The sequence below is a fragment of the Lates calcarifer genome, linkage group LG3 (assembly GCF_001640805.2).
Source record: "Lates calcarifer isolate ASB-BC8 linkage group LG3, TLL_Latcal_v3, whole genome shotgun sequence".
Taxonomy (NCBI): domain Eukaryota; kingdom Metazoa; phylum Chordata; class Actinopteri; family Centropomidae; genus Lates; species Lates calcarifer.
The window spans coordinates 9,329,126-9,351,706 of NC_066835.1; the positions used below are offsets into that span (position 1 = coordinate 9,329,126).

Genomic DNA, 22,581 nt, shown 5'->3' on the forward strand with positions numbered 1-22,581 from the left:
GTTCATAGAGTGAGTAATCTAAGAGACAGATATTAATGACTTGGCATGAACATGGAGTGGTTGTATCTAGCCTTATCCAATAAACTGCACACTTTTGACCACAAATGCAATGCCTATTTTTAAAGATGGATAAGTTAATGTTACTTACCCAATCTGCAGATGAGGTATCAGAATATTTGGGTAGTTCAGATCAGGGCTGGAGCTGATGGCCATGCTGTTCTTATTCAGTCAAGTTAGCAAAACTCAGGGGAACATAATTTCTCATCCAGTTGTGCAGCATCTGTCTGGCTAAAGTAAATATAAACTTCCTTTGGGAAAGAATGCAAACTGTTATTCGGCATTAGCATAGATTGGCACATTCATTTGCTTCATTGTCACTGCACAGCAAGAGACGAGCAGTTGGGCTAGTGGACACTAGCAGGTGCTCCTCCCTTCATCTCTCGAGTTGACGTATTTACTGTATGTCTCACTAAATAAGGACTTGTACCCTGTGACATTTTGCAAATGCACATAAAAAAATAAAATAATATAGAGCAGTTTAAGACATGGCAAATCTGGTTAATTAAAGGTCAAGTTAAAAATCTATTACTCTGTGCACAGCAACTCAGGTGCTAGTGGCAGCATGAAATCCAGCGGCAATGAAACCCATGGCAGTCCACCATACACAAAAAGAAGCCACATTATTTACCTCAGATTTCTTTATTGTTATTTATTTATTTATTTATTTATTTTTGCATTCTAGCAGTATTTTACTAAGGTAGCTCATTCAGCCTTTAACAGAATTGTTTTTCTTGGCATAGCAATAAATGTAGTTCTAAACTAAAATAAGTTATTGAGAGTAGCCCATCATATTTATTATACCTATATTATGCTTATTTCACACTCATTACGTGAACAATGAATGACTCATTGTAGATATCAGGAGGCCAGGCCAAACGACACATTACAGGAGACAGAAAGTTTTTCAAACTCTAGAGTAGAATGAGTCATGACTTAAACTTTTGATCAGAATTTATGTAGATTTTGGTCTGATAATGTAAAGATGGGGTTACAGATAAAGTGATTATCACAACAAAATAATAGGTGCTTTAACTATAAAGGCAGCAGTTTTAAGGAAGTACTGATAAATGTCTATGTTAGAGATGTCAGGACAGATTGTGACTGGGGGAGTTTCAAAATTTTGGATTTTTTCTCTAGGTTTTTCTCTGTTTGAGTAATGTGTGATTGTAGCCCAGGCCCCAACCATTCATTTCTCAGTATTGTTATCAAGGGTAATTTTTATGATTAAGATAAGTGTTTTCTCAGTTAATGTCTGTAATTTATCATTCTGATTAACGATAATACACAGCTAACTCTGAGAGGAAGTCATACCTAACCATAGAATTTACATAGTGTTATACAATATTCAGTATATGTGTGGTTTCACTGGAGGTTTTGTCTTTGAATAAATGTTATACCTCATTATGGACGAGACGGGGACACTTTTAGACGAGGTTAGAATACTTAGCTGGGAATTCACCTTTAGATATGAGTGACAGATATCAAGTCCCCCGAAACTACTCATGTACACACAGAGGCACTTAACATGTGAATCTGTTTGCACACAAACTCACACACTCATTTCCTTCCTTGGTTATACAGACTGGGCCACAAAAATGAGATGGAAGTGGTGTGTGTATGTGTGAGCGTGCGCGTGTTACTGCAGCGGGGCGCTGCAACGTGAGCACGGGATCTTCGGTTCCAGATGAATGTTCCTGTGTCTGGAATCCCCCTATCAGTCCAACACACACATACATAAACACACACACACACACACAGTCTCCATTCATCCATTCAGTATTTCCTCTTGCTAATAAAAGCAGATAATCTACACTGTATGCAGTGCACATGTACACAAATACACACACTGTTTAAGAGGATCTTCCCCTTTGCCCAACAGACCAGCAGTTACTTATTTAGTCACCTAATGCCACCGTTACTGGCAGACAGATGGGCTTTGGAGAACTGCTGTTGCTTAAGCGAACGAGACACTTCTCTCTCACTTTCAAAGTGATTCATTTAGCGCTTCTAGAATGACAGGTTTAGCTGAAGTGAGCATTTGCATAAAGTCGTCAAAAGAGTCCCTCGCTCCTCTTTTTTTTTTCCAGAGCCACTAACTGAAAATAGCACTCTTGTACTTTCTGCTGATGATTTACCAGCATTGTCGAACTTCTCTTTTTGTGATGAATTTGCTTTCTCACCTAGCAACGTGCTTGCTTGTTAATATGTCATTGACAAAAAATGCGGCATGGGTGTGTGTATAAAAAATGTGTGGAGTCTGGGTGCATTTGCACATGCATGGTTGTATGTGACTGATGGCTCACTCACCTACCATGTTGCACATATTTCACCCTCCCTGGTGGGGGATGGGAGGGGTTGGGGAGGGAGGGAGGTAGGAAAAGAGAGGGAGACCACCCATTGGGTTGGTACAGGGGTCCAGATTAGGCTGCCCCTGGCAGTCCCTAGGGGTCTGTTGCTTTGTTGATGGTTTTTTAATGACCCCAGTCTGGCTGCAGCCTCATTGTACAGCCATGAGTGACAGGCAGATGGGAAAAGCTGATGGGTTAATCTGACATACCAGAAAAGAGTGGAGAGGGATCTGTTCTCGGTCCATCCCACTGAGATCCCATTTCTGCTAAAGCACTTTAGGGAGCACCATTTCTTTTGATGTTATTTGAATCTGGAATAAATGCTACAGCAAATTTTTAATACAAAATACCACCCAAGAGTCTGTAATGTCACAGAAATTCCTTTGTGTAAAGCAGTGTTAGAGCATGACTTATTACCATCCAAATACTGGTGTGGAATTAGGCAGGTTCGATCAAAGACGCTGATTTGAAGTCATCTGACTTGGACTCTAAATCAAAGTCGAGGGACATATCAAAATTACCTAAACCTAAACCTAAGGCTAAAAGTGTCTCTCTAACTGGCCAAGTGTGGAGAGAATGAGCTTCAGTCAGGCGTGTCAGTTCTTACTGTAGGACTCCTACAGTCACTGGTCTAAGAGTAATTACTGGCTCCTAATTTAGAGGTAGTCTGGAGGACTCATGAGTCCATAAGTCCCACCTGCTATCAGTCAGCTGATTCTGGCGTTGCGCCACGTCAGATCAGTGTATTGGGAAAGTATAATTCTGAACATTATTTAAATACAAATAATGAACTTTGAACGGGGTCAACCCCACCTGTTCCTGTAGTGTAGGAGTTCTCAGTTCCTCAGTAAAAGTTGCTCAGGTCTCGAGAAGGATCTCTTAGCAAAGGGAACTTTTGGCTCCATTTAGAAGGACTTAATATGGTCCTTGATCTGGAAGTGACAGAGGACCAGAGGTTAGGTCAGGTGTTCCTTTCAAAACATACAAAAGATAACCTCCTGTAACCTGAAGGTGGTGGTCTTCACCATCCACACATTGGCAATCATTGTAATACAAGGCTGACTGGATGGTCCCATGCAACCCATTAGTTTCCTCTCTCATGCTTGTCATGCGCATGTCGTTGCCTGTCAAATTGGATTTGGAAAACTAAAGGGGAATACCACCAGTCTTTTATTTTAGCACTTGTTGTCGGACTCTTGTGTTTTTCTTTTTTTGAAACCAAAATAAACTTCCATAATTTACATGAGATGACAAGATTAACTTTATTAGTGGTGAAGATGTTTTTTGTCTTCTGCCTCTGAGCTTATCTTAACTGACTGTTATTGAGTTACACGATAGCCAGAGGGAATTTTACGATTCTTCCAGCTGTGTCCTTTCAAGTCTTGTTCAGTGAAATAATTGCTTCTACATTTTCTTTTACAGGACCAAATAAACCGAATATTAGCACTGTTATTATGAGGTTTTTGAGAAATATCTTCTGAGAGAATCTGTACAGTCGCTGTCATAGTTTCCAGTAAACTGCTTTTGGTGACAGGCAGAGGAGTGAAACTGTTACCTGATCAAAGGTATTTTCCCAATTCTTCCCCCTAGTTCCCTCTACTTATAGCCCTCCCACTACGTTTACCAGAATAAGACACCCATATCTCAGACGACATTAAACAAATTGAAACCAGATTTCCTGCCCGCACTCAAGCAGCAGACGGTCTTTTACAATACAGAGCTTTCAAGAGCAGTCAGACTCTATTCAGTCTGCATTTGTATTTTCACTATGAAGGTGTTTCCCATTTTTGGGCCCTTGTTTGACTATGAATATCAGTTAGAATCTGTGGGTGTGGGTTAGGGGAAAGTGCAGATTGGTGTGTTCTCACTTGCGGCATGTTATGGTAATCTTAAAAGATAGTGACGGGTCTGCAGATAATGGGTCTTTCAGGCAAGCTGCATGCTTGTTGATGATGGTTTTTGGTACTTTGTTAGTTAAGGTGCAGCTTTGTTTAACAGTTTTGCGACAATGATTTTATGAAAACTTCTTTGCAAAACATTATGTCTCAGGACTCCTGCAATATCACACATGCAAGCATTAGTTGTGCACTATCCCTAGTTGTGCAACAGAGTTCAGAAACAAAGACTGATGAAACAGAAATTTCTGAGTGATGACCAAGGATGAACTGGACAGTCATGTCTGTGAATCTGTTCCTTTGCCAGACAATGTGTTCCTACTCTGGACTGACCAAAAGAAAGGCAGGCAGGCAGGCAGGCAGCAGTAGGGAGTGGGAGGGGGGGAAAACCCTTGCACTGCACGCAGGAGAGCACGTGCAGCACTCTCTGGGAATGTTTAGATATCTCCTCAAACGGCTCCGCATGGGAAAAAAAGGAAAAGTCATCCTCTGTGCTTTGACTGTAGCCGGCTGGAGCAAAGGGGCTGGCCCTAATTTGACATAAGCAAACACACACACACACACACAGTACACACACACACACACACACACACACACACACACACACACACACAAATGCATACATGAACAGGGATATACTGTACATACACGCATTCAAGCGCAGACAATCACATTGTTATGAATGTTTGTACAGAGGCATACACACCCTCACATTTGTAGTTCTGCTGTTCTTCTCTGCAGTTCACAATATTAATTGTCGATTGGTCTCTTGGCAACGCCTGCAGGATGGGAAAAGGGGGTACTGATCGGTGTGTGTGCGGTGCATGTGCACGCACACTCACACTCACACACCGGCATCTGGATATTAAAGCCTTGTCTGTACCAGCAACGGCAAAGAGGAAGAGGAGGAAAAAAAGAGAAAAAATTACAGCATATATCAGGAATTTTCCAGCTAATGATGTGCGGATGTGGTAGCACTGGGGAGAGAGAGCCACTGACTGTGCTGTCTTTGTTTCGCTCGCAGAGGGCCCCATGCTGCATTCCTGTACGCTGTGCATACTTTGGCAACAGTTGTGGTGCCCCTTTTTTTTCCCTGTTTTACTGTATACAGTTTGTGTGCTGCTCTTGCACTTTTCTCTCTGGCCCTGTAGCTCTGTCTCTCTCTCCCCTCTGTCTTAATCTACCTTTCCCCCTCACCTCTCTCTTAAATCTTCTCTCTCCCTCTCTCCTTCCTTATTTCCTTTCTTGGCCCGGTGCAGTGGTATTGTTGCGACTGTAAATTGTCCTTTTTGCAGAACAAGAGAGAGAAAGAGGGAAAGTGAGGGAGGAGTGAAATAATGGTGTTTACAACATGGCTGACTGCTGGAGCTTCGAATGGGGCCTCTCTGGAGACACAACATCACAGCCTCAGCTCCACTGTACTCTCTGAGTGCATAGTTTTGCTCATATTATTATTATAACATCCGCTGCTTCTCCCATATGTGGCCTGCCTATACTGTCTGTAGACTTTATCCGTTTTCCTCTGAGATTCACTTAGGAAGACTTTAATTTGTGGTGGATTGCTTTCAGGAATGTAATCTAATTCTAGTTTAAGACTCAAAGCCTGAAACAGTCAAGCCATTTACCTGAGAGAATTAACTGCACTGCACACTCATTCCTTTTTTATTCAGTATCTGCTGAAAGTTTGAAGGTCCAATCATGCTTTTATTGATTCAGTTACAGCAATTATTTGGCTTCTGGTGCATCCAAAGTACTTGTCTGTGTGTGTGTGTGTATGTGTGTGTGTGTGTGTGGACAGTATGTGTCTGTGTGTGCAGTGGTGCGCTTTCATCCTGGGCTTCCTCAGTGAAAGAGAATGTAAACACAGGCCCCCGGCCAAGCTCCATCAGACCCAGTCCCTCCAGTGCTGCAGCCCTAAGCCCCTGCCTCAGTCATCCTCATGGCATCAGGTCACTGTAAAGGTCCACATAGAGGGTGACAGGAAAATGCTTGTGTCATGGCAGTGGTGGTGAGAAAAAAGGATAGAGGTGAAGAATAACTTCATTAGAACATAGATAATTTTGTCTATAATTTCCTTAGGTTATTTGACATTTGTATCCAAAAGAATCATTGCTGAGATCCGGGAACATGAACATCAACAGAACAAAAGCACTTCATAGAAACATAAGCGCTCATGCAAGTTGGAAATAAGTCAGCAGTTTAAAGGAATAGTTTAATACATTTGAAAATATGTTTATCTGCCTTCTTGTAGAGAGTTAGATCAGAAGTCATGTCTGTATGCTAAATATGAAGCTAGAGTCAGCAAGTGATTAGCTTAGCTTAGCATAGAGACTCAAAGCAGGGGGAAACAGCAAGTTTATCTCTGTCCAAAGTTTGAAAAGTTCTAGATGTACCACTTTAAACAAAGAAGATAAACAATTAATCAAAGTTGCTTTGATTTCTCTGATTTTTCTGCTGCTTGGCAGATTTTGTTACTTTTTGACAGTGCTAGTTAGCTAGCTCTTTCTCCCTAATTCCAGACGTCATGCTAATTTAAGCTATCCACCTCGTGGCTGCTTCTTCATATTTAAGCGGCAGACAAAAAACAATATTATATTTCCCAAAATGATGACCAATTCTTAACCACTTAATTTGGAGGTGAACCTTAATGTATGCTCACCTGATATTTTGGTGGTAGTCCCTCATAGCAATGGAAAATAGGTGCCTGCAAGTACAGTAGGTCAAAGCTGAACAATGTCAGTCTGTAAACTTAGATACTTATGGTAATAATTTTACCATTCATTTAAAACACATATCATTATGTGGCAGCTTGTGTTTCTTGAAGAAGAAACACCAGGGCAAAAAACACAAGCTGCTGCATTCCCAGATCTAAGCAATTTAGCGAATACATTTTCTAATCAGTAATAAGAATGATAGCCAAAACATCAAAAATAAGTCCCATGTTGCAGTGAACATCAAACACATGCTCCAGATAACTTGCATGTATTTCCAGACACTCAAGCACAAAAGCATTTGGCATCCAAGCACATTCGTTCAGGCAAAAGCAGGTGCTCTTTCAGTCACGTGCAAGTACTCACACATTACACAAACCAAACGCCCCCGCTCTCACATGCATGCACTCCATTGTCATACTCCTCCACTGTGCATGCCCAGTGCGCTGGTGGCACAGGTCCGGATGTTGCATGTCAGTCAGGCTTGGAGGTCTGGCCCAGGAGGTCTGGAGGTCCTCTGGGGCAGGAGAAGCCATTTCCTCCCCAAAGCGGAGCGGGGAGGAGAGTGCAGCAGTGGGGGCTGAGGAGGAGGAGGATGGTGGTGGTGGTGAGGGGGAGGATGCTCTCAGCAGAAAGGAATTCCCAGAATGTTGTCCTTTAATCTGGAGTCAGCCTCTCACACTCTCTATGTCTCTCGGTCTAACTCCCTCTCTTTTTTTCTCCCTCAGCTTTATCTGACCACCTCTGGCTTTTCTGTTACCATGAGGAGGGGAAGAAGGGTGTTGGGGAGAGAGAGAGAGAGAGAGAGAGAGAGAGAGAGACGAAACTGAAAATGTGAAGCAGCTGACCTAAGAGCAAAACACTGTTGCACAGTTTTAAGGCTGACTCACTGTCTCTGTTCCTGACTGTCCAACACACTCTGCGTATGAGTCTGTATCTCTGTTTTCATGAAGCCTGGACAGAGGAGGGAGAGCAGGAGAGAGGGTAATGAAGGGATATGTGAAGCAGAACAGAGAATGAGAAGGGTGAGAAAGAGAGGCTAAAGAAGAAGGAATGCAAACGTGGTCGGAAGAAGAGGAAGGGAAAGGACAGAAAAAAGCAACACTGCAATTGGAGCATGTCCTTTTTCTTTTTACAACATGTGTTGTTATCATCTCCTTGTAAACGGTTATTAAATTGTGTGTTTAGGCCGTGGCTCAGAACATGTTCCTTAGTCAGGGTGATAGTTTTGAGATATTTTATATAACAGACTTGACACTTCAGTATTTATGGAGATTGTGAAACTATGTATGTGTGATCTAAGTGCATTCATGGACATTAACAGGCTCTCTAACTGTTACATATAGACTTTACTGCATCTCAGACATATGTGTTTTACAGACTCAGGGGCTTAGAGAAACAGAGAGAGTCAGAGAGTCATTTTGTAGAGAAGGAACAAGAGATTGCTGGAGAAAGGAAGGAGGTAGGGAGAAAAGGGTGAGGAGGATTGCTGAGTGGAAAGCAGTGCTGACAGTAGACTGTTTGTTTGGAAATGAAAATGAGCACCCTGAAGCTTTGAATCTGAGGTTTGAGATGAGCCATTGAGGGGACAGGCTGTTAATAATTTGAGGATTTTGGGCAAAGTTAAGGAATAGTACTGTACTTTTTTAAGACAGCAATTTTGTTCATGAACACTCAATGGTTGGCATTAGTTTGTAAGAGAGAAGGGACGTTGGGTATTTAAATCCTATTCAGTGAAACGTTAAGCCCACTGAAATCATACATCTATATTTTCTCAACATATCTCTTGAAAAGACCAAAATCAAGAACCAGTTGATTGACTGATTGATTGAAGTATTGCCTGTGTAGCCAAAGCCTGTAATAGCTTATTCTTCGAAAACCTGCTAAAAATAATACATGAGCCTCTCTCTTGCTCTGGGTGGCATGTTCCTTTATTATGATGAATAGTCTATGTGGAGTCTGTGACACATACATCATCATGGTACTGAAAATACCAAGCAGTGTAAACAGTGTCTTTTAATCTGCCACTGAAACAGTCCCCCACAACTGCACTATATAACCTACAGTACCCAAAAGCATAGGAAAGAGTATTTATTTGTGACCCCTTTTAAAATACTGACTAGTAACTAAGGGACTTGGGTTTGAGTGTCACAGAGTAATGAAGTCATTTAATGCAGTTAATTTGGGGTAGGATGAAAAGTCTGCCATGCTAAACTTAGACTGCTATAAAAATGGTATAATACAGTGCAAGCAGTCAGGGTGTAATTTCAGATTGCAATAAACCCTAGCGCATCTATCTTCCGGTGTGTCTGTGAGCATATGCATGTGTGATATATATGCCTTAATCTGCAGTTGTGGCCAGGTTTTCGAATAACTCTGTATTGCACTGAGGCGGATATACCCCGAGCTCTAGGTCTGTGGTTCTTCCTAGAAGGCTCTACATGAGCATGTATTCATAAGAGCCCTGACGTTTGGCTGTGCAGGGCGACAGACTCCATGCATAAGACTTGGGTCACATGTATTTGAGCCTGCAGCTGCAAGAGTTACAGGAAGGTGTTGATTGGGCCATTTGTCACTTATGCATTCATCCTCATTTTAAAGCAACATGTATTTCAATGATGGTTTTAGCAATGCCATGTTGTGGCTGCTAGGGGGAAAATTGAGTTGTGATGTGCTCTGATACATATTAAGCTGAGCACTTGCAGAAGACATAGAGCTAAAATGAAAGAAAGTTAGTAAAATTACCACAAAAATGAATGTTAAATTTTCCTGTGTTTTTGGAAAAAAAAAGATCAGTGACATTTTGTTGCCTGGCTATATGGGCAGCTTAGCGACCTCCATTCATGTTTTTCTTTGAGGTTTCAGTGTTCTAAAAATCTTCAATGACCCTAACAGTCAGTCTGTTCATTCTCAGTGTATGTCTCATTTCTGGTCACGTGGCTCAGTGATACATCTCAGCCAACTAGCCTCAACTTCCTCCTTATTTCCACTGAAGCAGGAAGCAGGAGATGAGAAAGTGTCACACATCTGCAAAATGCAGCCCCGGGCTCTATTAATAGTGTCATTCAGTTTAGAAGAAGAAAAATGTGACTGAACTTTTTTATTCCTCTTATTAGAATGTGTTGACTGCCTCGATTAAGACCTCCAGCTTGGGGTAATGTTTGGTAAGAGTGCAAGTATGCCTCAGAGAAATTCCCCTCACGCTACAATTATGAATAAAGCCCCTTTTGCATTGAATTCTTATTCTAGTGGAAGGTGATTAGTAAAATATTAGTACTTTAGCCATTGCCAAAGACAGATTGACAGGGATATTCTGCAGGAAAACAATGTTGTCTTTGTCACTAGTGACTTAAATTCTTACATTTTGTATTACTATTAATATTGCTGTTAGATAATACAATGTTTTTACTTTGAAATTATCCAGGCAGACAGTTGCAAACTAGAAAAAAAAATTCTGCATTAACAAAAGGAAAAGATGAAACTCAGTCTTTATGTGAGGCTGTACTCAAACACCGCAACACTTAAAGCTAAATGTTAACATCAGCATGCAGTCATACTCACAATGACAATGCTGATGTTTAGTAGGTCATATTTAGCCAGTGAACCATCTTAGTTTAGCACATTAGCATCATAACACTGGTTGACTTGACACTAACCTCAAAGTGCAGTTGAGGCTGAGGGGAAATGTCATTAGTTTTCAGGTATTTGATCATAAACCAAAATTTTGGACAAGAAGTTTTGACTTGATGGTTCTAGAGGAAAAAGTCAGGAGATCATAAACATTCACCCACTGGGGACTGTGAATATATGTGTGAAATTTCATGGCAATCCATCCAGAAAGTTGTCAAGATATTTCACTCTGAACCACAAATGTAAACCTGCCTGTAGCATCAGAGGGAAACCAAAGTCAGAGGGATTCATCCTCTGGAGACCACGAATGTCTGTCCAATTTCTTTGGCAATAAATTCAATAGTTGTTGAGACATTTTAGTCTGAGCCACATTGCTAGCATAAAGCACAATTTTTCTCAATGGGAATTAAATAAGGCAAGGACCAACAAGTGCACTTATTGTAGTACAGGGAGAAAAATCACACACACATGTTCTTAGGATCGGATTAAGTCACTGATGAACACATGTAAGACTGAAATCATCTGACCTCCCCCAGTGAAAGAAATCCTGTCCAAATGTCTGTGAACCATAAAGCTCCATGAGGGCTGACTCCATCTAACATCTCATGAGGCTCTTGAGCACATAAGCAAGGACCTGCTTTACTCTTTAATAGTTCATATTTGGCCATTTAAATCCTTTGAAGATCGTTGCTCTCACATTACCCATATGAACATGTGGATAACATCTAATAAGGGTATCATTTCCTCATACTCCTGCAGAGAGTCCAATAAAGATATCTAGGTGACACTGCACTCTTTTTGCTTACAAACATTCGCCTCCGACTCTAAGATCCCGATAAGCGCTCTGCAGTGCCTGAAGGGGGGACTGCAGCCAAAAGCTGTTGGAAAAATCTGGAGTTTAGGAAAGCACCTGGAACCAGTCCACTCTCTTACTAGGGGTCACTGAGTTTTGTCTGGAGGCTTTCCCTACTGTAGCTGTTAACAATGCTGCTGCTTTCCTGCAGGCTATGACTGTGCGCACACACACACACACACACACACACACACACACACAGCTCCCAATAGAGTTACAGGGACAAATTTGGAAACCATGCTTAGTGTGAAGTGGCACAAAATGGCTGCCATTGTACCTCAGGTGGGTGCGAGGTTGCTTGAGGCAAGACAGGATGTCTTGGTTTTTTTTGTTTTTTTTTTGGGCAGGAAGAAGGGGTAGGGTGGGGTGGTTGATATCAGTCAAAGCCAACCCATTATCACTCTATGTGGGCATGACATCTGCCAGGTTTAATCCAGTGAAACACTGTGTTGTTCATTATTGCTATGAAATGTAAACGCACGCATACTGTATAGGTACAGTATTGTGTGTCCCTGGTGGACTGCTGTGGAAAGACTGCGTGATGTGGGTACACCAAAACGGGAGCAGGGAGATGTGCCCTGCCAGATATGATTTCATGTCTTACGTAAGCCTAAGATGGGGGCAGAGAAGCATTAACCCTGTGTGTGAGAGTGTGTGTGCATGAGCCCCCCTAGACAGTGACATTTACCTAGCGCTGCTGGCAGGTAAAACTACACCAGAAGAAACTGGAAGTGATGTGTGTTTGCGTGTTTGTATGTACATTTTTTAACAATAATGTCTTTATGGATTTCTGCTGTGTGTGCGCGTGTGTGTTGTAGGTGGTGACGCTGTGGTACAGAGCCCCAGAAGTGCTGCTCCAGTCCAGTTACGCTACACCAGTGGACCTGTGGAGCGTCGGCTGCATCTTCGCCGAGATGTTCAGGAGAAGGTGAGAGCTGCAGAGAACGCAGAGTCAACTTGGAGATCTTTTTGACTGAAATATTGGTGTAGTTTTGCAAACTGCAAAGTTCCCTGGCACACTGTTACACCTGTGTAGTCTTATTCATGTATTTAGAGCTGATTTCTTGGAGAAGAGGAAGGAACAATTTCATGGCAGGAGAAAAAGCTCTGATTTGTTTGGGTGCATCCCTCCATGAGCACAACAACAAACCTATTAGAAGAGGGGAAAAACAACTGAAAAGCTTGGAGATGTGAGCAAGCAACTTCAGAGGTCTAGAACCAAGCTTACCACCATTCACACGTCATTATTTTTAAATGATCCTTTCATTCATCTTGCCTCTCTTCTGCTTTCACAATGAGGTCACACTTAAGATTTACACCTCAGCAACTTAAGAAAAGATTAGCATGTCACGCCACTTCAGCACGGAAATGGCTACATGCACTCACTTAATTGTATCAGCACAGTGTCCTCGCTACATATAAGCTGGGTCTTTATCCACCATAATGAACTTAGTGTACTTTGTGCATGAATTGTAGCTACTTTTCATGTATACATTTTTTATATTTCAGGTCAGTTTGCATTATATTTACCCATACCATTTTCTTGAGCTAATTTAACCATGTGTTACTTACCACTATGTTACCGGTGTTGCAGGTCATCAGTCAGGCAGTGCCTCCTTTACTGACCACATTTACTGTTAAAACAACAGATTATGATCAGTGACCTACAGGGTTGTACACACACTGTAAACACACATTCACATGCTCATATTCTTGTGACTGGGGTCTGCATATAGAGGAATATCACTAAAAGCCATTTGCCATCTTTCCTATGAAGTGGTTTTACTGTTCACATGAATACTGATACAGATCATTTAGAGGAGATGTCCCAGATCTGCGCTTGATAGATTATATTCACCTGGTGTTTTTTTTCTGAATATTATCCATATTTGATCTGTCCCAAGACCTGAAGGCTGATATTAAGGTTGATACCAAAAGAATTCCAGAGATAAGAGACTTTTCTCTTGTTTTTATTTTAGCTTATTTTTCTGTACGTTATATTTTCATTGAAAAACTAATTGCTGTTGTTACAGTATCAGTTATTTGGGTGTTTCTTGAACTTTTTTTTTTCCTAAATGACACCTGTCAGATGCGTTGTGAGCATTGAGGAATCACATTTCGGTTGGCTTATCAAAGCATTACAGTAATGGAAGGCTGCCTGCTGTGGTTGCAGCATGCAAGCCAAGATTCTGCTTCTTGGTGTAGGTATTTGTCAGTTTGTGGTCTAACGAACTTCACACACTGGAGAGCCAGGCTAATAACGGACTATTTTTCTGAAAAAACTCAACTGCCTGCTTATGCAAGGAAAGAGGACTTTTCCAGGGCACACTGACAAATTTTGTCATCATAGCATCATTCTAATGTTAATATTTATATGCCATAGCGTGTTTAGAAATGTGTCTTGTAATCAACAGAGAACTGGGGTTTTGCCAGCTTGTAGTGGTGTGCTTTGGAGTAGATAAGAACAGTCTCTCTGAGGTAGGGCAGAGTGCCAGGAGGAGCAGCCCTGCCTGTAATGCTTCCTTCCCCAACCGTCCTCACACCCCAACATGCACAGCCACACACAGCGCCCCGCGCTCCGCACGTGGGCCTCAGTGGGAATGTAGAGGCTCTAGTGCCAAAGGGTGACACAGGGTGAACAGATTGTGGAGCAGTCACCACACGTCAGTCTAATTAAACAGCTATGGGAGAGTTTGGACTGACTTGTTAGATACAATCATCAGCAAAACACCAAATCATGAAATCTCCTTTAGAAACATGTCGCCATGGTGCGTTGAAGCTGTTCTGGCTGTTTGTGACGGACCAACACCTTACTAAGTCACTTTATTTTGGTTTTTCCCTTTAATTTGTCGGCCATCTGTGTGTAGGATGCATCTGGACTATAAATTTGTCACTACGTACCAATTAAACCCTGCAAGAATGAGGTCAAATGTTCAGAAACTGTTAAAATTTGGGCCCAGAGTTTATTTTGTGCACTAAAAAAATACTTTTGTTGTTAGCCAGAACACACACACACACACACACACACACACACTGCACACAATGTTTTCCACATTCACTCCTCTGGTAACTGGGGGTGTTTGGTGTGATATCCAGACAAAACATGTTCTGCTGGAAACTAATCTTGTTGCGTCCTTCCCCATGCTGTCCTTTTTAAAGGAGTTTTGGTGCATGTGCGCGCCAGGTCATGTGTTAAAGCTTCATTTGGCAGCCAGCTACAGAAATGGCAACACATGACAATATTTCATTGTGTCAGATGAGATCTATACTCTAAGTGTTTTAAAATACATCATATTAAGACATGCTAACAGAAGGGAGGTTGAAAGGCGTTTTTATTCCTAGTTTCCTGGCCTTTGATAATCCATTACTGTCACATGTGACTCAGTTATGTAAAAAACTTTGCTGTCATTTACCACACACTATGTTTGACATTTTGCTATCTCTGTCATAGGTCAATCACTATATGATGATAAAGTGGTGACCATATTTTTTTCTTCAGTCAAGAACAGCCTTTGTTGCCCAATTCCCAGTATTTCTCTAAAGCTTTTTTGACTTTTATTTTCTCATCATCTTTGTTTAGAGATTAAAGTAGTTGATTAATCAATTAGTTGACTGACGAGAAATGAATCGGCAACTGCAGTATTTTGGTAATATTTTAGTTGTTTAGATCATGTTTCAGTACAAAATTCTAGCGGTGTAACGATTGTGAAACTAAGGCCAAAGGTGATACAGAAAGACAGAACTGTTGAACAGTGGCCTTTTCTCCAGCTTCAAGAAATTACTATTGGCATTTCCTAATGTATTCTAACACTTTTAATAGACACAACAATTAATTGACAAATGAATCAGCAGATTAATTAATAATGAAAATAATCATTAGTTACAGCCCTAGCATGGATATAAAGACATGATCTAAAATACGCCTGGATAAGATTTGACAAGTGCATGAAAAGATATATACACATTTTGTTTGTTTGAATGGTTTCAGTAGAGTACAGGTAAAGCTTGAGGATAGGCTGCTAGTTGGAGAGTTAATGTATTCACAGTCACGTTTGCACATAATACTTGAGTCTTGAGGTGAATGGCAGTTGGATGTACTTTGAAACATATTTAATGCTATTCAGACCTCATACAACATGAACACCACAAAGATGGAGTGTATTTCATGGCTGTGTAACCTTTGTAATGTTGAAACACGCACCAAGAATCTGTGGCACTTTAAGTGAACACCTTGCTGCCAATGAGGAGTTGACATAGAGAAACATGTGTGTAATGTGTGCAGAGGAGGTCTGTCCTTGTCTCATATAGTGTTTCTTTAAAAGCAGCCTCAGTCTGAGTGTTGGCAATCCTGCCATGTCTGATAGCAGTGAGCTGCCTCTCTGTGTGTGTATGTTTGTGTGTGTCTGTGTCTGGGTTAGGGTACTTCTTCTCTCACCCTGACACAATAAGCTGTAAAAAGCTTTGGTGTGTATATGTGTGTGTGTTCACAATCTGGCACCTGTCCAGCTTTGCTTTAAGGCAGGAAACAAGGCAGAGCTCTTTGATGGCCATAAACAGAACATACACACTCACTCTCCCCCTCTCTCCCTCTCTCTCTCAATCTGTCTCTCTTGCTCTCTGCAGGTGATTAAGATGGCTTTTTAAAAGGCCACCTGTTAGAGATTAAAGGGCACCTGGGAAAAGCAGTGAAAGAAAGCACAAGAAAGAGTGATTGAGGGAAAGTGCAGAACAAGAGAAGATGAGAAAACACTGTTTATTAGTTTGCAGTTTTGTTGAAGTGGAGATTGTAATTGTTGACAGCTTGAGTGCAACCAAACCAGACAACCCCACTGGTGGTTTGATTGCCTTTCAGAATAGCTGGGACTTAAATTGAATGACCTTTTCTGTGAAATGAATGAGTACATCATCTTAGAAATTAGTCATCTGTTAGCCTGTCATCAGAAAGTTAATTGTTGGTCATTTTGATAATTCATAAACAGCTTGTGATATTTTTTCTACAAAAAAATGTTCAACATTTCAGCCCCTTACTGGAGTCCCTCTAAGCAGTGACAGCCCGGGTTCACCCTGTCACCTCATGTTGCAGGTCAGAAAGGAACAAATCTAACCTCGGAACATTTTTCTTATGACTCATGAAACTTCAAAGGCCCCCCCCCCCAGCACCTTCTTCTCCACTTTCATTGTCAAACATGCCATTGTAAAAAGAAAACCTCTTTTAATGACTATGTACTGTAGCAAGAATAGTTGGGAACTTGTTGTCAAAGGAATTTGAGCAAATATCATGCAAGTCTGCATCTGCATGACTGGGATAGTGTTGGGGTGAGTCATGATTTGAGTGAATGGGGGAGAGAGAGAGAGAGAGAGAGAGAGTGCGCCCGCTTGTTGACATTCCTCCAATCGAAAAGGTTGAACGTCTTGTGCTAATGGTCCAGGACAGGCCGCACATCCGTGTTGACTTTCTCACACTTTGGAGCTCAATTGATAAATCCTCAACAATGCGAGCTTGAGTGCATGCGTGTATGTTCTTTTGCGCAAGCACAAACACACGCACATGCTTTTTGCACAGTACATCTAAACTCAGCACAGATTTACATGTCCATGCAGTTCACACTGACTCATGTTTTAAACACATGAAGAAGCCACACTGCATTTGTCTCTCTCCGTTTCCCACCCAGACAGATTGACGCTCTCACGTGCAAACATGCACACACGCACACACACGCATTCCAGAGGTTGTCTCAGTGGAATGTGGGACAGAGCCGTGTTGGCACTAAAGGAAGCGTGACTCAGCTGCCTGTCCCAACCCAGTCTGAGTCCTCCTTTCATTGCCATCCGTCTGTGCATACACACGCGCACGTATGTGCGCATGCAAATCTCTGAGTGGGAAACGATCCCTTTCGTGAGTGTGTGCACATTTGTTGTACACCCTTATGGTGTGCACTTGCCTGGAGTGTGTGCAAATGTGCATTTGCACTCGACTGTTGATTGTGTGCGCATGCCAGTGGCCAGTTCTATGTGAATCCAGTTATCCCCCTCCAACAAACCCAGCAAACCACTCCAGGTTTAAAAATGGACCTCTCGGAATTATCAGCCCTACTTGTTTTGGCACGATGACTTTGCTGTAGGTGATTTTTTTTCCCCTTCCTTTGCAACAGTCAGAACTGGTTTGGTCTGATCTTAAATGGCTTTCAAACCTCAGTACAGTGCTTTACCCCAAAAGATCCGCATATGTGTGGTCCTGTTTAAATGTCAGACGTTTAAAGCAGTGGTGCAAGACTGGGGAAAAAAAACACTGGGACATCCATTAGTTCAGGATACCATTTCTGAAAAATCAAAACAATCTCTGTATCTCAATTCCACTTCCGAACTGCAGCATGTGATATATCAGTTTGCCGTCACTGTAAAAATGTGCAAAAATACCCCTGTGTGACTAATATCCCAGTGTCTGAGTCTGTAGGAAAGTGTGGGTGTTCAGCTATGCAAAGCTTCCTGCAAGTGGCAAAACACAGGGACACATGGTGGCTAGCCAGTCTCTGTTGACTCCAGTTAAGTGGGGTGCACTTGAACTTTATTGAGGCCTGGATACAGAATGCATATACACACATACAAGCACACCTATGTGTCAGTATCCTGCATTACATTGACATCTGCTGGTGACCAATCATCTTAAACAAATAGAATGGAACAAAATGAAGGATCAGAGCTTGTATGTCTCCTTCTAGACCTCAGTGAATTTCATACTGCCATTTTCAAAGTGAATACATTTGAAAAAATAATTGAAAAAGTAATATTATTTAGCCTAAAAGTCATGGCATCAAAGAAAGTCCTCTCTTTGACAACAACACCTCCTCATTTCCTTTCAGCAGAACTTCAGCAGGAAGGTCTAGTTCCCATACCGCTTTCTCTGTTAGAATAATCCCAACTCTTCTTTCACACGCCTCTCCCTCCCACTTTCCTACACACATTCACACAGAGAGAGCAAAAGCAGACACACACACACACACACATAAGGGATAAATGGGCTTTTTCTGTCCCTGTGCGGCAGCCGGCAGGCTTGTGCTGATGATGACTACTGGAATTTGTGCGGGTGCCAGGGCAGGCATGGCCGCCCACGGGCATCCAAAGACGGCCCAAAGCCACAGGAACCACCAGCAGCCCTGCTGTCGCTCTCCTCCCTCCTTTCATCCCTCCCTCCCTCCCTCTTCAGTGGTACTACCAACACTGCTTCACAATCCTGACTACATGAGATGGAGCTGCGAGTGTGTGTGGCCACTTCAAATGTTCACATCAGAGTCACACATTCCTTTTTGCCTTGAGCCAAAAGCTTATATCTTAAGGCTGTCTGTCCACAGTGCACCGTGGGATAGTTTGCATTAACACTAATGTCAGAATTAATGCTTTACACTTTTAACCAAAATGCATTTTATTCTTATTCTTTAAGAATTTTAAGATTTTTTATATACGTTCACTTGCGTTTCAGCAGCAGCAAACTAAACTCTTTTATTTTTTCTTTTCCAGACCGCTATTTCGAGGAAACTCAGATGTTGATCAGCTGGGAAAGATTTTTGAGTAAGTATTATTAACTCTGTCTCATGGTACACTTTCTTAGGTCCTGTTTGTTTTTTGAGAACGAATGCACAACCGGGATTTAAGCTTCCCCAAACTTTATTGTACTGTAACAAATTTGTCAAAAAAGTTAGTCAAATAACATTCTGGAACTTAAATCATGTGTGTGGATATTCATTTTTCCTTAACTGAATCCATTATCCTGCACCTGGCCTAAATATAAAATAGGATGTGCACACAACTAATACGCAACCTGCAAGATGAATTTACACTGCTATTATTAGCACCATTTTGCATCCCTCGGATGTTTACCATTGGGTATGCAAGAAAACTGTCAGTTGCTTCAGCAAACGTGGGATACTTTAGCAAAGATCTAAACTGGAGAGGCACTGATGAGCATTATCATCCCATAGTGTTGTTGGAGTACCTTCAGCAGAGGACTGGCCCCAGGAGGTGGCCCTACCACAGAGTGCCTTCACCCCACGGCCCCCTAAGCCAATAGAAGACTTGGTTCCGGACATGGATGAGCAAGGACGGGCCCTCTTAATGGTGGATCCCTCTTTTCAGTGTTTGAAACATTCTCAAAGCCTTGATATCAAAACGTACTTCCATTATAATCATAATACTGGTGTCTTTCCTTTCATTATTATCAACTTCCCCTCTCATTCATCCTCTTCCCTCTCCTCTCTCACCTGCAGCAATTCCTCGCCTTCAACCCCTCCAGGAGGATATCGGCCTTCGCTGCGCTGAGCCACCCCTATTTTCAAAGCGTGGACAGCCACAGTAGAAACGTATACGCGGCCCAACCCATCCCCAGCAACAAGCCCACAATGGAGGAGAGGACTGCCTGACGGTCCTCCTTCACCCTTAATCATCCCATACAGTGTCTATAAAAAGCATTCAACTCACTGCTTCATAGTCTGCTTCATGTTTTATTGTTTTTACAGCGTTAAATCAAAGTGTGTTAATTAACATTTTTTGACACTGGTCAACAGATAATTCTTAAATGTCAAAATGAAAACAAATCTGTAGACACTGATGATGTTCAAGAACAAATATAGAACATAACGTGTGATTAAAAAGGTATTCACCCTAATGCGCTCCATACTCACATTTAATAGTTAAGATTTCAATGTCATTTAGGCCCATTTGTAAAGATTTGTTTTCTCTTTGACGTTAAGGAGACTTTTTTCTGATCAGTGTCAAAAAAGCTTAATCAACTGTGATTCCATGTTGTATATAAACTCAAAAGCAAAACATGAAATAGACCAAGGAGACAAATACTTTTTATAGTCAATGTACAACGCTCTGGGAAAGTACAAAAAACATGAGGGTAAAGAAAGTGTCAAGAAAGATGACGCCAATGCTCTCGCCCTTCCTGAACAATGCACAAAGCTATCCTCCTTCCATGAACTGATGGATTGTAATTGCTGCTTTTAGGTTGTTATATGTCGACGATTGACCGTGTTAACAATGCAAAGAGACCTGCATCTCAGACTGACTGGTAGTAGTGGATGGATGGACTGTAGATGGCCACGAAGCAGAGGCCTCTTTTATGACCAGTGTTCAACTTTGCAAGGGCCCTCTGGACCGGGCGACCGGACCGTACGGGAGCCTGTGTGGACAGCATGAATATCACCTGCGTTTATGCTCACTGTGGGTGTGTACTGCGAGCAGATTCGTACACAGTGTTCAGTGTGCGCACTACCACTGACATAAGCACACTCATGTACACAATTACGTATTGAAACATTATTAGGCACCCCAAGCCAACCACTCACTGCCATGTCGTGACTTACCATTCCAGTTATATATGTATTATATCACTGCCACCTTGAGGATGTCCTGAGTAACTGCAGACCAGTAGCGGGATTCTAATGGTTTCTGCACTCTTCAAGGGACTCATCGCAAATGGGCTGATATCGGTGCTGAGACAATGATGAAAGAACCTTATAGAAAAGTTCCTGCCACTCACTTGGTGTTTATGACTTGCTTTTAGTCTGCCATCATGGGCTTTTATCATTATGAAATACAATTATTATTTACTATTCAAATGATACAGTAATGCACAGGCTTGCAATCGGTGGAGAAAATCCCACCAGCACTATTCAACATGAAAACATTTGGCATAGTATTGTCGCCAATATTCTGTATTTAATTTTAATTTTATTGACAAGTCTTATATGCTTGTTTTCATCAAGTTGTTACTTGATTTTTTTAAAGATGCTGGGGCATATAATATTCTTACACCAATTACACCAACTCCTTAGATGATTATAGAGTTTGTGTAAGAATAGTTTGTCAATGTAAGGAATGTAAAATGGATAGGCATTGGTACTGTACAGTATGTAGTGCTAAGTACAAGCTGTATTGATAGAAAACTTTTGATACGTGCATCGTCAGCCCATAGATATGTCGTAAAAATGGATAGACGTAGAGTAGTGAGGGTCAGTGGAATGTTGTATGGCAAGAGTATTTTGTCTATTGAAAATGTTGGGTGGGTTCTGCGGGTGCTTGTCGTATTTCATTTACTTTGGATTGAGAGTGACTACGAATTTTACAGTGGTTTTTATATGAAATAATGCACAAATATTTTGTGTACAGTTTTTGCTTTTATTTACAGTTTGTCCAGTTTTATTCAAGTTCAGTTTTTACCAGCAAGGAAAAAGCAAGTTATGCAGAGTTGTATTTTTGTATGTAGTAGTTCTTGCAGAACAGTAACATATTTTAACACTGGTTTACGTTTTCTTAACAGGTAGTGCTGCTAGCACACACACACAGACACACATTCTAACTTTCTCAGGTTCTTGTTATGGACGTCCAAACCTTTTGGGCACAGTTTGCACATCCTTGGGCTACTAACTGACCACATCACAACTCCTTCAGGTTTTCTTTCAAGCTGTTCTACGGTCATGTCATTGATCATAGTCTACTGTCATTCCTCTATCAAATATATGTTACTGTAGTCATTACTGTCTGAAGATAACTGCCTGTATGAACTGTTTTTGCCAGCAACCATTAATTGTTAGATGGCGAACACGATGTAGATCCATGTATAATTGTCTGCTTGACTAAGCACTGTGTGAATTTTCTATTTGATAAAGACTCGTATCTGGTGTCAGTGGTGCATACAATGCAATGAAAGCTCCAAATACTTTAGGCATAGAGGTTTACAATTAAGATAATGACTGCTTTAGTTTAATTACACTTGATACAATCACTGTAAGTTTTTCTTATGAGTTAATCAATTTGTACTACATTTCAATCTCATAACATAAAGCTCAAGTCCACTGTTAAGGTTTGAGAACTTTCACTGATTTGAAGCCAATGTAGCTCAATCCATCATTTAAACACATTACACACATATTCCAGTGCCACATTTGTTTTTAACATGTTAAATGGAGACTAGGAACACCACAATCATGGCATTATACTTGTGTATGAATGCAGGCATTGGTGTCTTATTATTGTGTTGCACCAGTTGAATAAAAAGCAGCTTTTTAAGAATGTTGTTTTGGACT

General features: G+C 41.4%; 1 protein-coding gene and 1 long non-coding RNA gene across 4 annotated transcripts in view; one reads left to right on the plus strand and one right to left on the minus strand.

The window, feature by feature from the left end:
* Window positions 1-22,567, plus strand: part of cdk6 (cyclin-dependent kinase 6) — a 34,780-nt gene extending 12,213 nt beyond the window's left edge. The window contains 4 exon segments of the mRNA XM_018667751.2: window positions 12,316-12,425; window positions 19,013-19,063; window positions 19,474-19,609; window positions 19,759-22,567. Of these exon segments, the coding sequence (XP_018523267.1) occupies window positions 12,316-12,425; window positions 19,013-19,063; window positions 19,474-19,609; window positions 19,759-19,911 (450 nt within the window). The 3' untranslated portion in view covers window positions 19,912-22,567.
* On the minus strand, window positions 1,338-11,705 carry LOC108877676 (uncharacterized). 3 transcript variants are annotated; one of them, XR_007809168.1, is made up of 5 exons: window positions 7,381-11,705; window positions 6,963-7,007; window positions 5,501-6,256; window positions 5,010-5,180; window positions 1,338-4,833 (listed from the first exon to the last, which is right to left on the minus strand). It is a non-coding gene; the product is annotated as an uncharacterized LOC108877676 (long non-coding RNA). The 3 variants fall into 3 exon arrangements; XR_001960140.2 differs by having other exon boundaries at window positions 5,010-6,256; window positions 7,413-11,705; XR_001960132.2 differs by having other exon boundaries at window positions 5,010-6,256.
* Window positions 22,568-22,581: the final 14 nt, after the last annotated feature.